This window comes from Malania oleifera, chromosome 4, assembly GCF_029873635.1.
Source record: "Malania oleifera isolate guangnan ecotype guangnan chromosome 4, ASM2987363v1, whole genome shotgun sequence".
Lineage (NCBI taxonomy): Eukaryota > Viridiplantae > Streptophyta > Magnoliopsida > Santalales > Ximeniaceae > Malania > Malania oleifera.
Window position 1 is genome coordinate 75,262,625 of NC_080420.1, and position 18,531 is coordinate 75,281,155.

Sequence of the window (18,531 nt, forward strand, 5' to 3'; positions counted from 1 at the left end):
TTTCTAACTTTCGTAATTTGATGTCCACTTTCAAACTCCCAAAGATAGGGCAAGAAATCTCCTATGTGAAGCTTTTAACAGATTGAGATTCATGACATCCAGAACCAGCTTAAGAATCCCCAACATTCATTTGTCTGCATCCCAATCTGCATAATTATACAATGTTCCAGCAAACACTTTTGAGTGAAGCACCGAAAATGAAGAGGATGCACATGAATCAGGCACTCGTTCATACAACCATTCCCTAATCTAAATGCAGATTTCACACCAAGCTGACAAATTATTAATGATTACATTAAAAAAAGTGCTCATCAAAGTGATTTAAGGGTTATACATAGAGACAAGCCTGAAAGTGCATGGGATGAGGAAGAACAAAAGGCAAGACTAGGAGAAGCCATAACCATATTGCAGCAGCATTGCATCAAGCTCTTGCACAGGTTCTGCAATTGCCTAAAGTTATATTTCACAAACATTCGGCTCTGATAAACTTCCTACAAAATTCACACTGCAACTTTCAGGAAACTGCAATCCTGCTGCTTCACAACCTGCCTTCGTAATATGTGGGCATGATCTCACATCAAGATATCCTAGACCACTACATGAGTTCAAAACCATGCTTATTCCTGCCACAGTGATCTTTGGGCAGTTGCTGACCTTTAAAATCTTCAAAGCCAACTCTGATCCACCATTGCTTAATCCCCAGAAAGCAGCATCAGTCACCTCCTCGCAACATGCTATGTCAAGAGCCTCTAGATTTCTGCACTGACGGAAAATGCAGTTTAATGAAGAATCGGAGATATTTAAGCACCAATCCATCCGCAGGTTCTTTAGGCTGTGACCACAAGCAGCAGCCAATGATTTGATAGACTCATCAGAGATATCTCGGCAGCCACCAATAATAAGAGTTTGAAGATTTTTACAGAACTTGGCCAGTGAGAATATAGATTCATCTCCAACTTTATAGCAATCCAACAACTTCAGTGTCTTCAGAGACAATGAACAGGCCTGAGAAACATTCAAGATCCCGATATCTCCAACATTGCAGCATTTATTTATGTCTAATAGCTTTATCCTTCGACACCCCTCTACAAGGACATTAAGCCCAGAGTTGGTTATACTGGTGCAACCTTGCAGACCAAGATCTTCTAGATTGTGACAGTTTTTTGAAAGGGCTTGCAGCACTACATCAGTAATAAATCTGCAGCCAGTAAGCTGCAAAGTTTTCAGGTCATGACAGCCCTCAGCCACAGCCGACATTCCCTTGTCAGTCAACTTTCTGCAGTAAGACACATCTAAGGACTGTAGAAGAGATAGACCACATCCAATTGCAACCATCCCATTATCAGTGATACCTGTTGTACAAGGATGAAACAACAAATGAGGTTTTTGCTTTTTAGGGAAGTTTAAAGAAAATAAGATGAGAATATAAAATCAACTAGTCCTTTTTTCCAGGATAATATATTAAATTTAAAAAAAAATAATTGACAGATAAAATTAAATCGCAAATTGAAAACTGATCTTTATTATTCAAGAATATTTTCAATTTCAGAGATCAACACCGCTAGAAAATAAACCTACAATGAGCTGTGTTGGGGGGATGTAGACTTCTGGGCTCCCATCCAAGCAGCTCAAAAGGATCAGGGCAGCTAAGATAGACATTGCAGACCAGCAGTGACCAGCAACCCCCTTCTTGACCAGAAATTCCATGTTGTTTTACTCCTTCAAGGCAGCTTGGCCCAGGTGCAGAAATCATCAGCTGATATTATACACCAGCTTAGTGCTAGAGGCTGCTCAGCTCTGAAGCTCCTGCAACAACAGGGGTTTATGCTCTTTCTTTCATTCACCATGGTGGTCCAAAGTCCATTCACCTTTCAAGCCACACACACATACTCTAGGGCCAGCCACTCCTTATTCTGGCCAGACAATAACCAGAAATTCGTAGAAGCCACATGAAATCACAGGAGAATCTTCAGATAATAAGCATGGCAAGCACCCAGATGATTCAGCAAGACCAGCAGTACTAATATATATAAGCCGGCAACATCAACATGGGAAAGGTAATTTCAATGTTGCTCATTCTCCCACCATTATCACTTTCTCCTCTAAGTTGAGCAACAGTCAGGCCCTCCAAAGGTGACTCGGGACCTCCCATGGCGTGTTTCTTGATGGTTCTGTGCAGGGATTGTTCACAAGAATGGCAGGTTGTTTCATATGACAACAGAAATGGCAGCCTGCCGAAACTGAAGAACAAGTTTTATCATCAATGCATGACTGAAAGAACGCCATCTCTGATGACACAAATCCACAGCTGCAGAGGAACTCACAGATAAAAGGTACAAACTCCATAGAACAACAGCCTAACAGCCCCAACACTAGGGATGTAGTCCCTGCAAACCAATTGGTGACCCTTCAGCAACTAATTCTGGGGATACTTCGAGCACCAGGGCCAACCTTCCACCACTTCTGGGGCAGGCTGTGCCCACCAAGATGGTTCACTGTCAGCTTGTGGAGATAAGACTGAGGACCTCATTGGGGGGTGCACAGTCATCCACCATTCCTTCATTTTTCATGAGAAATTTAAACAAACTATAAGTTTAAGCATATGATGGGGAGATGCAAGGTAGCAAACACGACATGGCGACAGCAGGGAGCTCCAACACACTGTACACCCAATAAATTATGATAGCATCCCTCTGCCAATAAGTTCAAAGTGCCTTACCTGGAGACATATGGTGCAAGTAGGAACCAACCGGCCACTTGGACCCATTCAATGCATTCATGCTGATGCAAAGCACCCACTGCGATAATTGTGCCGTACATTCATAAAGACATCGAAGGGCTAGCATGATCATGATACCACATCCCCTAATAACTCTGGTGAAGAGATCAACTGACGAGCCTTGCACAGTAGCCATCCATGAAGGACTTCATCCACCACTTCACAGCAGAACACTAGAAGTAAATTGCTAGAATAAAGAATTGCTCTAGCTACCCCATCCATGGATTTACAACCAGGAAGGTTCCTATAATCTCTAAGTGCAATTGACAATGGCAAATTGATAGCCAAAGCTCAGAGATACATAAATGGGGAAGAGATTATGCTGGCTTGAAGGATCATGGGGGGTTCAAGAGAAATGCTGGGGAGAAAGAGCTAATAAGATTGGTAAAAGGAAAAATCAACAAGGTGAGAAGAGAGTAGAGTGACTTCAGGATGATTTCCCCCAGCCAGATAAATTGAACCATTACATCCTGCTAAATCCATTGCACAGCAAGGCTCTTATGTAGATCAAAGACTAGGATTATTTCCAATGGCCTGCTCCTCTGAGCTCAAGCGAAAGACCGGCTGAAGTTCTGCCACTTATAAATACTATGGACATGACACAAAGGGGTGCTTTAACTAGAAGAATGATACAGAAGCCTTGATTAGCAAAGGTCACTCTGGGAGGTTTGTCAAGAAAGCTGGGGGTGGAAATAGACATCCAAAAAGATGATATTAGAGATCCCATATAAAAATCCCACACCAAGGGAGATAATAACTATTTTTGGAGGGGCATGCAACAAAGTTGGAAGTAGCTCAATCAGGAGATATATGCATGACAGGTCTTCAAACCTCAAGAGGTGCAGCCACCAAAGAAGCCTCTAACAGAGTAGGAGATGTATTTATCAGAGAATAACCTAGGAGAAGTTCAGGTATGACAAAGCACTTGCAGTCTCTATGCTCATTGCCAACTTTAAGGTACAGAAGGTTGTTTTTAATCCCTTCTTTCAATGCAAAGGTCGAAGAAAAAAAGGAAATAGTGCTTGTCCATAAAAGGAAACCCATCCCAAAGACCTCTTTTCTTTCTCTTTGGTTCCACATCCCTATCCCGAAATGGGAGCTCAGCTGACATCCTATTTCTATCCACACTGGAGCAAATGAAACTTGGAAGTGATTGATGGAGATTGTCCAGGTCCCCTTTGTGGCATTTGGAGAGGCAGGACAACCTTTGCAGCCCAAAACCCTACCATGACGAGGAAGAAACCAAAACATGGTCAATTTCATTGTAGTTGATTGGCTTTGCATACAACATTACATTAGGTCAGCCAAGACTTAATTTCATGAAAGCAATTACCTCCACTTACCAGCTCCTTGAAAGTTCCTGACTAGTCAAAGGGTCAGTCAAGTCAAGAGAGATCGATCAGCAGCTCAACAATGTTATGTCACAGCCTCAAAAGAGAATTCCAGGTGACACCTTGGTTATAGATGACCTAGATGTGAGAGACAAGCTGACAGTATACTGGTTCTCTAGTGGGAGAGCTAACAGCCATTACCCTACATGAATATGCTCCGGCCAGGGAATTGCAAATTTGAAAGATGCTATCATCGGATCTGAGAGTTGCACTGATGCATTTGCTCCGAGAGTAGAAAACTCACAAGCCTTCACCTTGCAATTGTTGAAATGCCCAGCATTGTTCCCGGGTCATTGTACATCAGCTCAATGAAGACCAGGGCTGCACATCAGTCATATAAAAGAAAGGAGCTTCATCCCAGACAATGGAAACCATCAACACGAAGGTGGATAAGAAACTAATGGAATCTTTGCTTTATCAAAGAAATTAGTGTGCATTTGATCTATAGGCTAGGCTAGGCTAAGGACCCTAAGCCCATGTTTGGTGCAACACACTAATAGAAGAGGACCACCCAAGTAGGGACACAGTCATTTTATGTGGGATAGACTAGCCGATTACCTTTCCCCCACCCCAACACCTCCCCCCCCCCCCCCCCCCCCCTCTCCCAAAATAAATAAATGGCACCCCCAGCTAGCCAAAAGAGCAAATTAAATGGATTGAGGGTCTCTTCCTGCCTGGGACCATCTTCTCCATCACTTGTGCAACAATGTCTGTGTTTTTTTGGGATTGATAGTAAGTGAAAAAGGAAGCAAGAAGGTCTAAGAACTGCTTCTTCTCGGCATCACAGCTGTTGGCCTCAGGATTGCAACCAAAGAAAGACAACAGTGACCGCATCAAGATTGAGTACGACAGCAAGGGTGTGTTCATGGAGGTCAAGACCGAACATGATTTCAGCAACTTTGCTCCCACCTTGAAGCTCCAGTAGCTTTTCCCACCATCAATTACTCCAAGGGCCTATCCAGTTATCCTTCACTTCCTTCACTTGTTTTGCAAGTATGCCCCTCTTCAATTTCCCACCATATTTGACTCTTTATTTTCATTTTTAGTTGAAACTGAAATATATGCAATGTTTGAGTTTGCTTCACTGATAAAAGGCAACATGTCAAAATTAACTTTAAAAAAAATTAATTTAAGCTATCACAAAACTTATTTGCAAGGGCTCATGCAAAATGAGTTTACAAAATTTTTGTTTTGAAGTGTTTGAAAATATCGTAAGATAAAAATGGTTAAAATGATGAAAATAGATAACTTTATAATATTTAAATATTTAAATATTTATAAAATAAAATAATATATTAAAATTCAATCTTTTTTTAATAAATAAAATTTCATTGCAAGGGCATTTTGGTCTTTCTAATAATTAGCCTACCCCATGTTACTATTCAAACATGGGACAAGATAATAATAGTAGCAGTTTAGTTCAATCCACTCCTGTAAACTGTAGCCACCAAAGCATTGCACCCTTGAGTACCTAGGGCAGCTCGCAAATGTGGTTTGGAGGGAAAAGCTAATGGAAATGGACGGTGTACATTGGTTTTACAAGACGGCATGCATTGGTTTTACAATCTCAACTGACCTAGCCCAAAGATTGCTCCCAACACTCTTAAATTGATCGTCTCGTAAACTCAACTTTGGGTCACGAGCTACTAAGCTTCATGGATTCTTCTTCAAGACCATAGTAGTCAAAGGCACAAGGCGCATTGAGGCACAAAGGGTACTTGAAGCTGAGGCGCGAGGCGAAGGCGCTCGCCTCACAAAGGTGAGAAATGCAGGAGTTCAAGCTTCAAATTAGAAAGGAAATGAAATTGCCAGGCCGAAGGCCCAAAAGCATCAAAGAAGAAGAAGCAGCAGCAAAACACTAAGCCCTAAAGAAGAAGAAGGAGAAGAAGAAAGCTTCATGGATTCTTCTTCAAGTCATAGTAGTCAAAGGCGCAAGGCACATTGAGGTGCAAAGGGTACTTGGAGCCAAGGCGCGAGGCACTAGGCGCAAAGCGAAGGCGCTCGCCTCACAAAGGTGAGGCATGCGGGAGTTCAAGCTTCAAAGGGAAATGAAATTTCTAGGCCAAAGGTCCAAAAGCATCAAAGAAGAAGAAGAAGAAGAAGAAGCAGAAGCAGACGCAGCAACAGAAGAAGAAGGAGAAGAAGAAGAAGAAGAAGAAGAAGTAGAAGAAGAACTGAAAAAGAAGAAGCTAAAGAAGAATTGAAGAAGAAGAAGCCGAAGAATAAGAAGAAGAAGCCGAAGAAGAAAAAGAAGAACTAAAAAAAAAAAAAAAGGCAAAAGAAGAAGGACTTACTAGTTCAAAGTAGCTTGACGAATCACGAAGACTAGAGATGACGACTCAATGGTTCGATGCCTCTCGCTTAATCGAAGGCTCTCTTGCCGGCAAATGGCTCAAAGACTCGAAGATGAAGGTCGAATTGGTTTGAAGGCTTGAACCTTAAAGATAAAGGGCTCTTGCGAAGGCTCTTGCTGGTGAAGGCTTGGAGATGAAGGTGTTTCGTGCTAGTTCAAAGGCTCAAACCTTGAAGACGAAGGGTTCCTGCAATGGGCTCTCTTGCTGGTAAAGGCTCGATGACGTGAACACAAAGCTTGGACTGCAGGTTTCATGTTGGTTCAAAGGCTCGAAGACGAAGCCTGGACCTACTAGCTTGAGTCGAAGCCTCTAGCTAGGGCTAGGGCTCTGGCTGGTTCGAGTCTGGCTACGTTTTCTTTCTTAAAAGGTCAAAAAAATGAATTCAAAGGGTCAAATATCTAAGGCGCGACTCACTGCGCCTGGAGCCTCAGTGCGCCTGCCAACGCCTCTTGAAGGTCACCTTGCCTCGACCCTGATGAGGCGCTAGATGAATGCTCGAAATGATGAGAAAATCACCTATATGATTGAAAAGGGGCTCTATTTTTCTTTTGACTACAATGCTTCAAGTAAAATCAAATTAAGATGAATGCTCAAAATGAGGAGAAAATCACCTATATGATTGAAAAGGGGCTCTATTTTTACGAGGTGATGCTCTTCAGTTTTTAAAACATGTGCATGCCTACTAAGGTTGGTGAATAGACTATTCAAGGATTGGTTCAGTACCCAGCAAAAAAAAAGGGACCACCTTGATACCTAGCAAAAGAAAGAAAGGACCAGCTTGATGAAATAGTAGAGGCATATGTAGACGATAATGATGGGTCACAAGTCCACTAATCATGTGCCTAACCTAAAGGAGATATCCAAAATATTGTGGAGATACTACTGATGCCAAGCCTTGGCAAGTGTGCCTTTGAAGCACAAATACCAGAAAATGCTAACACCTTTAGCAAAGCACAAATTAGCATGAACATACTGGAATATTTTCATTCTGGAATGTAAATTTAAATCCAAAGTTAAATTCAATACCACCACTACCACATAACATATTTGTTTATTCATGTAACCTTAATTCTTTGAAAATGAAAAAAGTTTGAAAAGAAGTCCAAATATTCAAGTCATTAACACCCCTCCTTTCCTCTCGATTGCTTTTGTAGAAGTGCATCATGGCTGCAGTAGGAGATGAATCAAGGGGCTCGCAATGTTCAATCCAAATCAAGGGGAAGACCTTCAATCTGAGATTGGATAACGTGGATGACAATATCACTCATTTAGTTCCCAAGCACAATCAAGTGTGTAATATATGGGTGAGATTGTCCTCAGTTGCTGCTATGGTTCTCTAATGGGTTTCATAGACATTTGGAAAATTGAGTAGGAGCTTTCAAAGTATTTTGTTGGAAGTGTAAGGTATTGGATCGCAATTAGTACAATGAAGGTGGGGAAGTTATTAAAGTTATGGCTTGGATGGAAAATAGAAAAGTTTCCAGTGTTTGTTCAGGTGGATCTAAAGGGGAGGGGGTGGCACTGTTTTGGAGAAGAATTCTGCGTGTTGGTTAATCATCTTTATCTTCCTGGCACTGGTGGTATGGCAAAGGAAATGAGGGATGCAACCACTTGTGAAGCCAAGTTGAATTAACTGAGAAGATAGATACAGGTGAAGGTGTCCACAAAACAGCTCGTGGAATAGCAATTTGGTGACAAAGAAGCACTATTGTGCTCAATGCTCATTCTGGTGGGAAGTTGCAAGCGCAGGATTTCTGCAGTTGTCACCAGAGGAAAGCAATTACTTCAGGAGATTAGACAGTTGAGGCAGCTAGGGTTACGGCTGGGGATGCTAGGGTGCCAGAGGCTGCTAGGGTTTCTTGTGGACAACAGGGTGATAAAGGCTTGATGGAGGAGGCATGGATGTCTAGAAGTTGTCTTGGACTAGGGCCAAACAGTGGATTCATATCTGGGCCAGTGTTATAAACAACCATACTGTAGCAGGTTTAGAAGTAGGCCAGGCTGGGAAGGAAGGAAGCTCAAATTAATTCTCTGTTGGGGCATTTCAGTGAATGGGCCCAAATTCTTAACATTAGTTTTTGAGTTCAAGAGCCAAGGTGGAAATCACGAACCTCATGGATCTAATCAATAGGCTTCAACATCAATGGTTCTGGCCAAAGGGATTCAGAACAAGGAACACCACAGTTTTCATTGTGTTTCTAATGGTGGGAAGAGTCTCTTACATTGTGTGCCTCTTTGACATTGAGAATTTCAAGAGGATGTGCACATATCAATCATTTTCACAAAGATACCCTCTCTATGAGCCCAAATAATTGAATCTAAGGACAGTGATCCATCCACACTCAGCTCTAGTGGGTTTTCCTAAACTACTATTTTAACTTTTTGCAATATTCTAACAATCTTAAAGCTGAAACATACGTACTGCAAGTTATATGTAGCACTCATATTTTATCCGCAACTTATGATAAGATTGATGGTGAACATGTTTTTACAGGAAATGCAGTCTCACCACCTGCGCTTGGTAGGAGAGAAGTAAATTTAAAACTCGTTTCTAGAGGAAAGTTTGCAGATAATGATGTTCATCATGTTCTGAACATTAGGAAAATTTATTTTCTAGTTCTCTGTCAAAACATAATAGTATAATTGAAAGCTAGGGCCTAGGGATGCAAATTTTTTTGGGAGTATATTTCCTACTGAATTCAAAGAAAAAGGTGTACACAAAATTTCAGATAGTGACACTGCATCCGACATAAGGAGAACCTGGGCACATTGGTGGAGTTTTCCCATGTGACGAGGCTGTGTGCTATAGACCCTTTGTGGCCCCCCTCTTCCCTAGAACCAACAAATGAAGAAGCCTTATAATATATTTGGGTTCTTAGTGCTACCTGTTTTTCTTTTTCTTTTTTTCTTTTTTTTCATGAAGTATGCTTAGAGGTTAAACAAGGAGCTCATTATTGTTTAAAGAAAAAAAAAATGCTAAGTGACTTAATCATAGGGGGAGTGTATGAGGAGAATGCATGGAGCAACTACTCCTAGCACTCCTCTTGTGAATATAAAAGTATGATTTTAGACATTATTAATTTCAACAAAGCTATTTTTGTCATCAAGTTTTGAAATGAAAAACCTAAAACAGCCAGACATGACAGCATAAGAGTTTAACATGTAGAAAGCTGTCTATTTTTCTAAATTTATTGAGAGAGAGAGAGAGAGAGAGAGAGAGAGAGAGAGAATAGCAAAAAATATACAAAAAACATAGCTTATCCCAAAATAAGACCTAAGAATGGGTCTGGAAGGACCATAGATTGATGAAAACACCACTAAATCCTACCTAGTGAAACCGACAAAGACCCCAAAAGACTATCAATTTTAATAAATGTCCCATTAGAAAAGAATTTCCCCACGCAGCCCCTAAGAAGGAAAAACTTCCCACTGTTTACATCTACCCTACTAAATACTAAAGTCTACCCCCCACCCCCCCAAAAAAAAAAATCACTCTCATGTTTAGCCTAGAAGAAAGACAATATAAGGGCAAATTCTATTTAAAATTTCCATCATAAGCCCCTTTCCTCACATTCCCTAGACCCCTTACATTCTAACTACATATACTCATAATTTAACCACTTTCTCCCCATTACCTCTTCTCCTACCTCTGCAATATGGTTCATGGAAGCAGCTAACTTATTCAATTATTTTTTCACCCTCTCTTTTTTTACCCTCATATGCCTGAGGAGATACTACACTTTCATCTCTTTCCAAAAGGTTTCCATCCATTCAAAGAGCTTTTGTGGTTCCCTAATGTCTCTCTCATCCTCCCATGAATTAATGGTAATAATCTCTCCCTCCAAAAAAGTTTCCTTTTGGCACAAAGAATGAAAATTAAAATTTGACAAATCAGGAATGGGTAATAAATCTTTTTCGCATGCAAGATCCTCTTGATCATCCGAGATAGCCTCATTCACAGCCATACCTTCCTCTTGTCCGGAGTAGATTCATTCATAATTTCAATGGGCAGACATTCACTAGAAGGAACAATAGCTAGAGCTCCTTCTTCAACAAAATTTTTCAAAACATATAACTTGGCATAGTAGTTCTATTTCTAACACAAAGTATGTGTTCATATATAAAATCATGTGCAACATCACTTTCCCTAAAAAAACAAAAACAAAAACAAAAAAAAAAGAAAAAAAAAAGAGCAATTTTTAATGGAAAGGGATTTTGCAATTGGCAATTGTTTACAATTAAAACACAACGCAGAGCATAAATCAACACAATTTAACAAATTTTATGAGACCAAAAAGCATATAACATTGAAATTATATAACACTGAAATTGCCTTTGCAATTTTGCAGATTGAGAACCCGTAAGCTGCTAAAGCCGCTTGCGATGACGGAAAGGTCAGAGTCAGTGACGCCGGGATAGAAAGATCGAGAAACGGACTGAGAAAGATCCAATTCAAGCAAGCGAGAGAACCGGGCCGCTAATTTGCAAAGCATGTGAGGTCCGGCACGTGCGCAGAGCTTCTTCCTCTCGGTACTCTGCAAATGCAGCCACCTCTTACACACCAATCCGAACACTTCCTTGTCCTTGTCGCTCTCCAGCTTAGCGAGAATGGCTCGGAGCTCGTCGTCCCGCAGGGCCTCGTTGATGCTCTGGCTCTTCGCCATAGTAGAGACGAATTGCAGGGAAAACCGTGTGCGATGTGCCCGAGTCCGATCAGGTCAGATCACAGCGAACGTGCGCGCGCGCGCGAGAGAGAGAGAGAGAGAGTTGGAGAGAGCCCTAACCGAAGAAGATTAGATTCAGTAGAAACCCTGATGAACCCTTCGATGGCTCCGAAACGAAGGTTGCAACTACTAGCTGTTTTGAAAGAGACGTATAAGTCGGCCGACAAAATGGTGATATATCTCTCTCTGCGTCGATGCAAAATACGAAGGACTAACTGTCACTCACGATTACGGCGCTTAAATCATAACTCGACTCTCTCCTTTGTTTTTTATTTTTATTTTTTGGAGAACCGGAAAAATGGGGATCGCTCATCTTTAGTTGACATGCTATCAATTCAAATGATTGATTTTTATTTATAATTGTTATAAAAGACATAGAAAATTAATAAAAATTAAATAAAATAAGACAGAAATTTACGTGATTCAGTCATACTTACTTCATGAGCGGATGAGATAAAAAACTTCACTATCATGAGCAAAATTATAAGATGATTTAGAAGCAGTCTTATACAAAATATCAGAATTGCCATTTTACAAGATATCTCTCTTCTCTTTATCTCTCTTCTTTTTTCTATATACCCTGCTTATTTCAAACATGAAAGTGAGTACACAAGCATACAATATGTATATAAGTATGCGAAGATGTGTCTACCAAATGTGAGGGGTAAGGTGCCCTTTTATAGGACAATATGGATATCAATGCATTTATTGTGATGAAAAAACCGAAGTGGTGAAGATGAGGTAGCGAAAGATTGGGTGACATATTTTTCATAACACTCCCCATTGGATGTCACTCATATATTAACTCATGCTAAGATCTTTAAGATGTTTCATTCCGATAAGATAAACCAATTTATTGAATGTTGTAGTAGGCAAAACTTTGGTGAATAAATCTTTTAGATTATCAGTACTAGATCAGATCTACTGAATATCTATATCATCATTCTTCTAGAGTTTATGTGTATAGAAGAATTTTGGGGAGATATGCTTTATTTTGTCACCCTTTATGTATCTTTTTCTTAGTTGAGCTATACATGCAGCATCGTATTCATATAAAACTGTTGGAATATTCTTAATTGATTGAAGACCACAATTTGCTTGGATATGAGAAATCATTTATCTGAGCCACACACATTCTCTGTTAGCCTTATGGATAGCTAGTATTTCAGAATGATTGGAGGATCTTGCTGTAATCGTCTACTTTACTAATTTCCAAGATATAGCAGTTTTTCCATAAAGAAAAACATATCTAGTTTGAGATTTAGCATTGTGAGAATCAGATAGATATTTAGCATTTGCATATCCTACTAGTTGAGATTTGGAATCAAATGAGTAGAATAGACCCAAATCAGATGTACCTCTCAAATAGCGTAAAATGTGCTTAATTCCATTCTAGTGCTGCCGAGTAGGAGTAGAGTTATATCTTACTAGTAGATTTACAGTAAATGTAATGTCGAATCTTGTACAATTGACCAAATACATTAGAGAGCCGATAGCACTTAAATATGGTACTTCAAAACCAAGTAATTCCTCTCCATCATCATGAGGTCAAAATGGATCATTCTTAACATTAAGTGATTGCACCATCATTAAAGATTACAAATGATGAACTTTGTCCATATAGAATTGTCATAATACATTTTTGGTATATTTAGATTGATGAACAAGAATTCCACCATTTACATGTTCAATCTGCAAGCCAAGACAATATTTTGTGTTTCCTAAATCTTTCATCTCAAATTCCATCATTAAATAATTAGCAGCTTTAATGAGCTCTTCAGGAGTCCCAACTAAATTCAAATCATCAACATAAATAGCAATTATAACAAATATGAATTCTCATCTTTTAATAAAAATGCATGGACAAATTGGATCATTTATGAATCTCTCTTTCATAAGGTACTCACTTAATCGATTTTACCACATGCGTCCTGATTGCTTTAGTCCATATAAAGAATGTTGGAGTTTAATTGAATATAAATTTCTGGATTTTCCTTCAAGCAATTTAAATCCTTCAGGGATTTTCATATAAATTTCATTATCCAATGATTCATATAGGTATGATGTTACTACGTCCACAAGACGCATGCTCACTTGTTCAGCGAATGCTAGCTCAATTAAGAATCTGAAAGTGATTCCATCCATCATGGGAGAATATGTCTTCTCATAATTAATTACGGGATTCTGTGAGAAACTTTATGCTACAAGCCTTGCTTTATATCAATTTCATTATTTTCATTTCGCTTGCGCAAAAATACCCATTTGTATCCATGTGATTTCATGTTGTGCTTTAGGCACTAATTTTGCTCCCCCTAATATATGGAATACAGTTTCATCAAAATGATAATTTTGAAACTGTGCTTTAAACAAATCATCTGTTAAAGGTTCAAAATATCTAATAATAGAATGAAAATTAAAACCAACATAGATACCAAACTTACATTGAGGGCCCACTTTAATTCTTTGAGGATGGGCAATAAGAACATTTACTGCACAACCATAAGTTCTTAAATAAGAAACATCAAGTTGTTGTCTAGAAAATAATTGCATGGGTGAAAGATTATTGTAAGCAGTTGGTCTTATGCAAACTAAACATGCAGCATGAAGAATAGCATGTCCCCAAACAGATAAAGACAATTTAGTCCTCATAATCATATGTCTAGCAATGAGTTAAATTCTCTTAATAAAAGATTCAGCTAAACCATTTTGTGTATAGGTATGAGCAATGGGATGTTCAACATTTATTCCAAGTGACATGCAATAGTTATCAAAAGTTTGGGATGTAAATTCACCAACATTATCCAAACGAATTGATTTAATTAGATAATTGGGAAAATGAACTCATAATCTAATTAGTTGAGAAAGAAGTCTAGCAAATGCAATATTACGAGTAGAAAGTAGAGAAACATGTGACCATCTAATAGTTACGTCAATTAAGACAATAAAATATCTAAATTGTATAAATAGTGGATGTATATATCACCATGAATTCTCTCTAAGAAACTAGGTGATTCAAGACTTACTTTTGAAACATATGGTTTGACAATTAATTTCCCTTAAGAGCAAGCCATACACATGAAAATCATTTGATAAAAAAATCTTCTGGTTCTTTAGTGGATGACCATGTGAATTCTTAATGATTTTACGCATCATTACATCTTTAGGATGTCCACGACGATCATGCCAAAGTGTAAATAACTTTGGGTCATTGCACTTCTGGTGTAAGACATTATATGATTCAACTACTTTAAACTTTGTATAATACAATCCAGAAGATAAAGTTGATAGTTTTACTAAAATTTGTTTCTTCCCAGAAACAATATAAGTAATATAAAATTGCCTTCATTTGTAGTTTCAATGTGATATCTATTGAGTTTAAAATCTTTAAAACTTAACAAATTTATTCTGGATCTTCTGGAATATAAAGCTTCATCAATTTTTAATAAAGTACCATTGGGTAACTTTATATTAGCTCTTCCGGAACCTTCAATCAAATTTGCAGAATTAGATATTGTATTAACATTTGTTGAAGATATATTCAAGTAATGAAAATATTTCCTATCTCGAAGAATTGTGTGTGTTGTAGCATTGTTAGTTAAACAAACTTCTTCCAAAGACATCTTAGAATCGATTAAAGCTTTAAGACAATTCACACTACAACACATATTTTAAAAACACATTATTATAATTAATCATAGCAACAATAAATACGATAATTTATTTATTAAAATCAAAATGCAATATTGCTTAAAACATATCTTGAAATATTACATCATTATTTTCATCTTGATTTATAAGGAAATCAGCAACATCAAGATAAACAAAGTTGGATGGTCCAGCATTAAAATCTATTGGAACAACATTGTTAACAAAATTTGTTTCAGCCCCTAAACTCTTTTCCTTTTCTTTTATAGATGCTTGGTATAGATCAACCAAGTGCCTGGGCGTACGATAGATGTGTGACCAATGACATTTTCCTTCATATCTGTAATATTCAGTTTCATACTGCCTGGGTCGCTGATTTTGATCATTAACCCGCTTAACCCTCTTCTAGGGGTTATCCCTCTTTTGGTGGATTGTAGCCTCACATTGATGTCAGTAATTATTTCGACCATGGCCACGACCATACTTGTGGCCTTGTCTTCGACCACAAGATGTATTCATATCCACTTCAAGGAATGGGGTCGAACCAGTTAGACGAGTTTGGTGATTTTTCATCGAAAGCTCGTTATTTTGCTCAGCAGCAAGAAGACATGATATAAGTTCAGAAAATTTAGTAAATTTTCTCTCCTTATATTGCTGCTGCAGGAGCATATTAGTGGGATGAAAAGTAGTAAAAGTTTTTTCTAGCATGCCTTTATCAATAGTTTTTTCACCACATAATTTTAGCTTTGAGCTAATCTTATGTAGAGCTAAATTATATTCACTGACTGTTTTAAAGTCTTGCAACCTTAAGTGCAACAATTCATATCGAGCTTTTGGTAAAATCACATTTTTTTTTTCGTGGTCAGATCTATCCTTTAAATTTTTCCATAGGATAAGTGGATCTTTAATAGTGAGAAATTCGGTCTTTAATTTTTCATCTAAATTATGAAGAGGAAGATCATAGTTTTTGCGCAATTCTACAGGGATACGGTATTTCCATCTAAAATAGTGTTTCCTAAATTCATTGCATTTAGATGGATATCAACACCGAGAATTCATGATAAATAATTGTTATCTTTGATATCAAGGAGAACAAATTAAATTTTGCTTAGGTTCGACATCTGAATAAATTAACAATAATAAGACAATTTAGAGAATAAAATGTAAAAATTGAAATAAAGCTAAGATAATAACATAATATTATTTCCACCCATCTCAGGTACTTAAATATGTTTTCTCAGGAACATTATTTTATTTTTCTTAATTTGTACTCTTCAGGAGTATGATTCCAATTTACAATATTAAATTGAGTAATAATTTATCACCTCTTCTGAAGGTTAAATATACTATCTCATCTAAAGGATAGATGTTTCACCTCTTCAGGAGGTCGAATTTTAATATCTTTTCGGGAGGTTAAAAATATACCCTATTCAGGAGGTGAATATTTACCATCTCTTCTGGAGATTAGATAGATAGCTTCTTCAGAAAATCTATCTCTTCGGGAGTTTAAATATTTAGAAGAGAAATTTAAATATATTGTGTCTTCAGGAGGACTATCTTTTCGGGAAATATATATATATTTATTTTATAGATGCTTGGTATAGATCAACCAAGTGCCTGGGCATATGACAGATGTGTGACCAATGACATTTTCTTCCGCATCTGTAATATTTAGTTTCATGTTGCCTGGGTCGCTGATTTTTATCATTAACCCGCTTAACCCTCTTCTGGGGGTTATCCCTCTTTTGGTGGATGTAACCTCACATTGATGTCAGTGATTATTTCGACCATGGCCACGACCATACTTGCGGCCTTGTCTTCGACTACGAGATGTATTCATATCCATTCAAGGAATGGGGTCGAACCAGTTAGACAAGTTTGGTGATTTTTCATCAAAAGCTCATTATTTTGCTCAGCAACAAGAAGACATGATATAAGTTCAAAATTTTCTCTCCTTATATTGCTGCTGTAGGAGCATATTAGTGGGATGAAAAGTAGTAAAAGTTTTTTCTACAAGTTTTTTTTTTTCATCCAAAAATCTTCAAATGACTGAGCTTATTCTTCAAACGTTTGAGGAAAATTTTCAGTCAACCGAACTTAAAGTTCAGTCATCCGAAGTTCCCAATTTCAGCATATTTACTTTCTAGTTCAAAAATTTGTTTTTGCTTTCTTTCTTGGCTCTTTTATAAAAATATTTTCCAGGGTTTTGACATTATTTCTAAGTCCATGAATGTCCCCTAATGATGTTCACGAAATGCATGAGTCCTAAAATCATTCTAAGGCATATGTTGAGTCTCAAATTAAATCATATGAAAATGTAAATACATAAGGTCTAAGTACCTATTCCCAAGACATGCTTAAACTTTGCCGCTTGCATATTGATTCTCGTACTCATTGAGTTCCATAGATCTTGCCAAGATATATGTGCTTTACTTTGAGGCTTCCATGACTCGTTATCCTTCCGTGCATGCTTAATATGGCTCATGTTCACAAACTCAATGCCCAAATCAAATACCAAGTGATTTGTCATTATCAAAACCGGATTGGACTCATAGAGTCAACATCATTTATTTTCGCTGCTTTTATATGATGAATATAGCATCAGGCACACAAACGTCACTAAAGTAGCACCTCGGGCCCCACGTGGCGAGTCAGGGCGTTACAGGTGGTATCAAAGCCAAGGTTTTCTAGGTTTTGCAAACTTTGATAGTTGATAATTACCTGAGTATAGGTTAGGATAAGTTAAAGATAGGAATGGGTAGATTAGGCAAGTCTTGGTTCGGAAGCTTAGAGGCAGTAATCCTATGACGGTCTACTGTGTTTTTCTTAGAATGACGATTTTAGGAAACCATGGTAAATCCATCGATGGTTTCGTTTCTAGGTTGAGAGACTAGAACTTGGAAACTTAAGTAGGAATGTTAGGTCAGGTGAATAGGTGTTTAGTCTCGGAGTTGTGATTAGAGGCTGATACCTTGATGATTTTGTGGCAGGATTGTGTAAATGATTATTTTTAACTACGAACTCATATGTTATATTGCTTCTTCATTCCATACTTGCATCAATCATGATAAATATGAAAGTTCTAAGTCGGTTTCTATCCTATCTTCAAGATGGATTCCAAAGGAAAGGACATCGTAATTGAAGGGGATAATCACATGGATACTTTCAATGAGGATGATATGGATGCCTCGGCAGTGCTGCAAAGTACAATGCGGCAGACTAGGAAGGAGGACCAGAGGGACTCTAGAACTAGGATCAGCCACCAGGTGGTCGGGTCTGCACTTTTTAGCAGTTTACCTGGACCAATCCGCCGGCTTTTGTAGGAGGGGCGAACCTGATTGTAGTTGAAGATTGGGTTCAACAGATAGAGGAATTGCTAGGTGTGTTGGAGTGCATGGAGGAACAAAAAATGCAGTACGCTACTTTTAAACTAGTGGGGCAAGCAAAAAGGTGGTAGAGATTGGAAAAATTGGTGGAGGAACAGCGGCCAGGTCCTACAGCTATAACCTGGAGCTATTTCAGGGAGGTTTTCTTCGACAGGTACTTCCCTAATACCACCTGAGAGGCTAAAGCAGAGGAGTTCTTGAATCTGACTCAGGGAAACTTGACTGTACAACAATACGTGGCCAAGTTTGTAG

The 18,531-nt window shown here is 38.3% G+C and overlaps 1 protein-coding gene across 3 annotated transcripts; it reads right to left on the reverse strand.

The window, feature by feature from the left end:
• Positions 1-273: 273 nt before the first annotated feature.
• Positions 274-11,574, reverse strand: LOC131152905 (F-box/LRR-repeat protein 4). Of its 3 annotated transcripts, none has more exons than XM_058104856.1 (2): positions 10,858-11,574; positions 274-1,352 (listed from the first exon to the last, which is right to left on the reverse strand). In XM_058104856.1, the coding sequence occupies exons 1-2, from the start codon at positions 11,186-11,188 to the stop codon at positions 457-459; spliced, it is 1,227 nt and encodes a 408-aa protein (XP_057960839.1). In that variant the 5' UTR covers positions 11,189-11,574; the 3' UTR covers positions 274-456. The 3 variants fall into 3 exon arrangements, with proteins under 3 accessions (XP_057960839.1, XP_057960838.1, XP_057960840.1); XM_058104855.1 differs by having other exon boundaries at positions 10,849-11,460; XM_058104857.1 differs by lacking the exon at positions 10,858-11,574 and adding an exon at positions 1,579-5,197.
• Positions 11,575-18,531: the final 6,957 nt, after the last annotated feature.

Bases quoted from the DNA above. Each gene is read 5' to 3' on its own strand.
- LOC131152905 (XM_058104855.1), bottom strand. From the start codon at position 11,188: ATGGCGAAGAGCCAGAGCATCAACGAGGCCCTGCGGGACGACGAGCTC. The intron at 1,353-10,848 runs GTGTTATATAAT...CTTGTACAACAG, and splicing joins AAATTGCAAAGGCAATTTCA to GTATCACTGATAATGGGATG.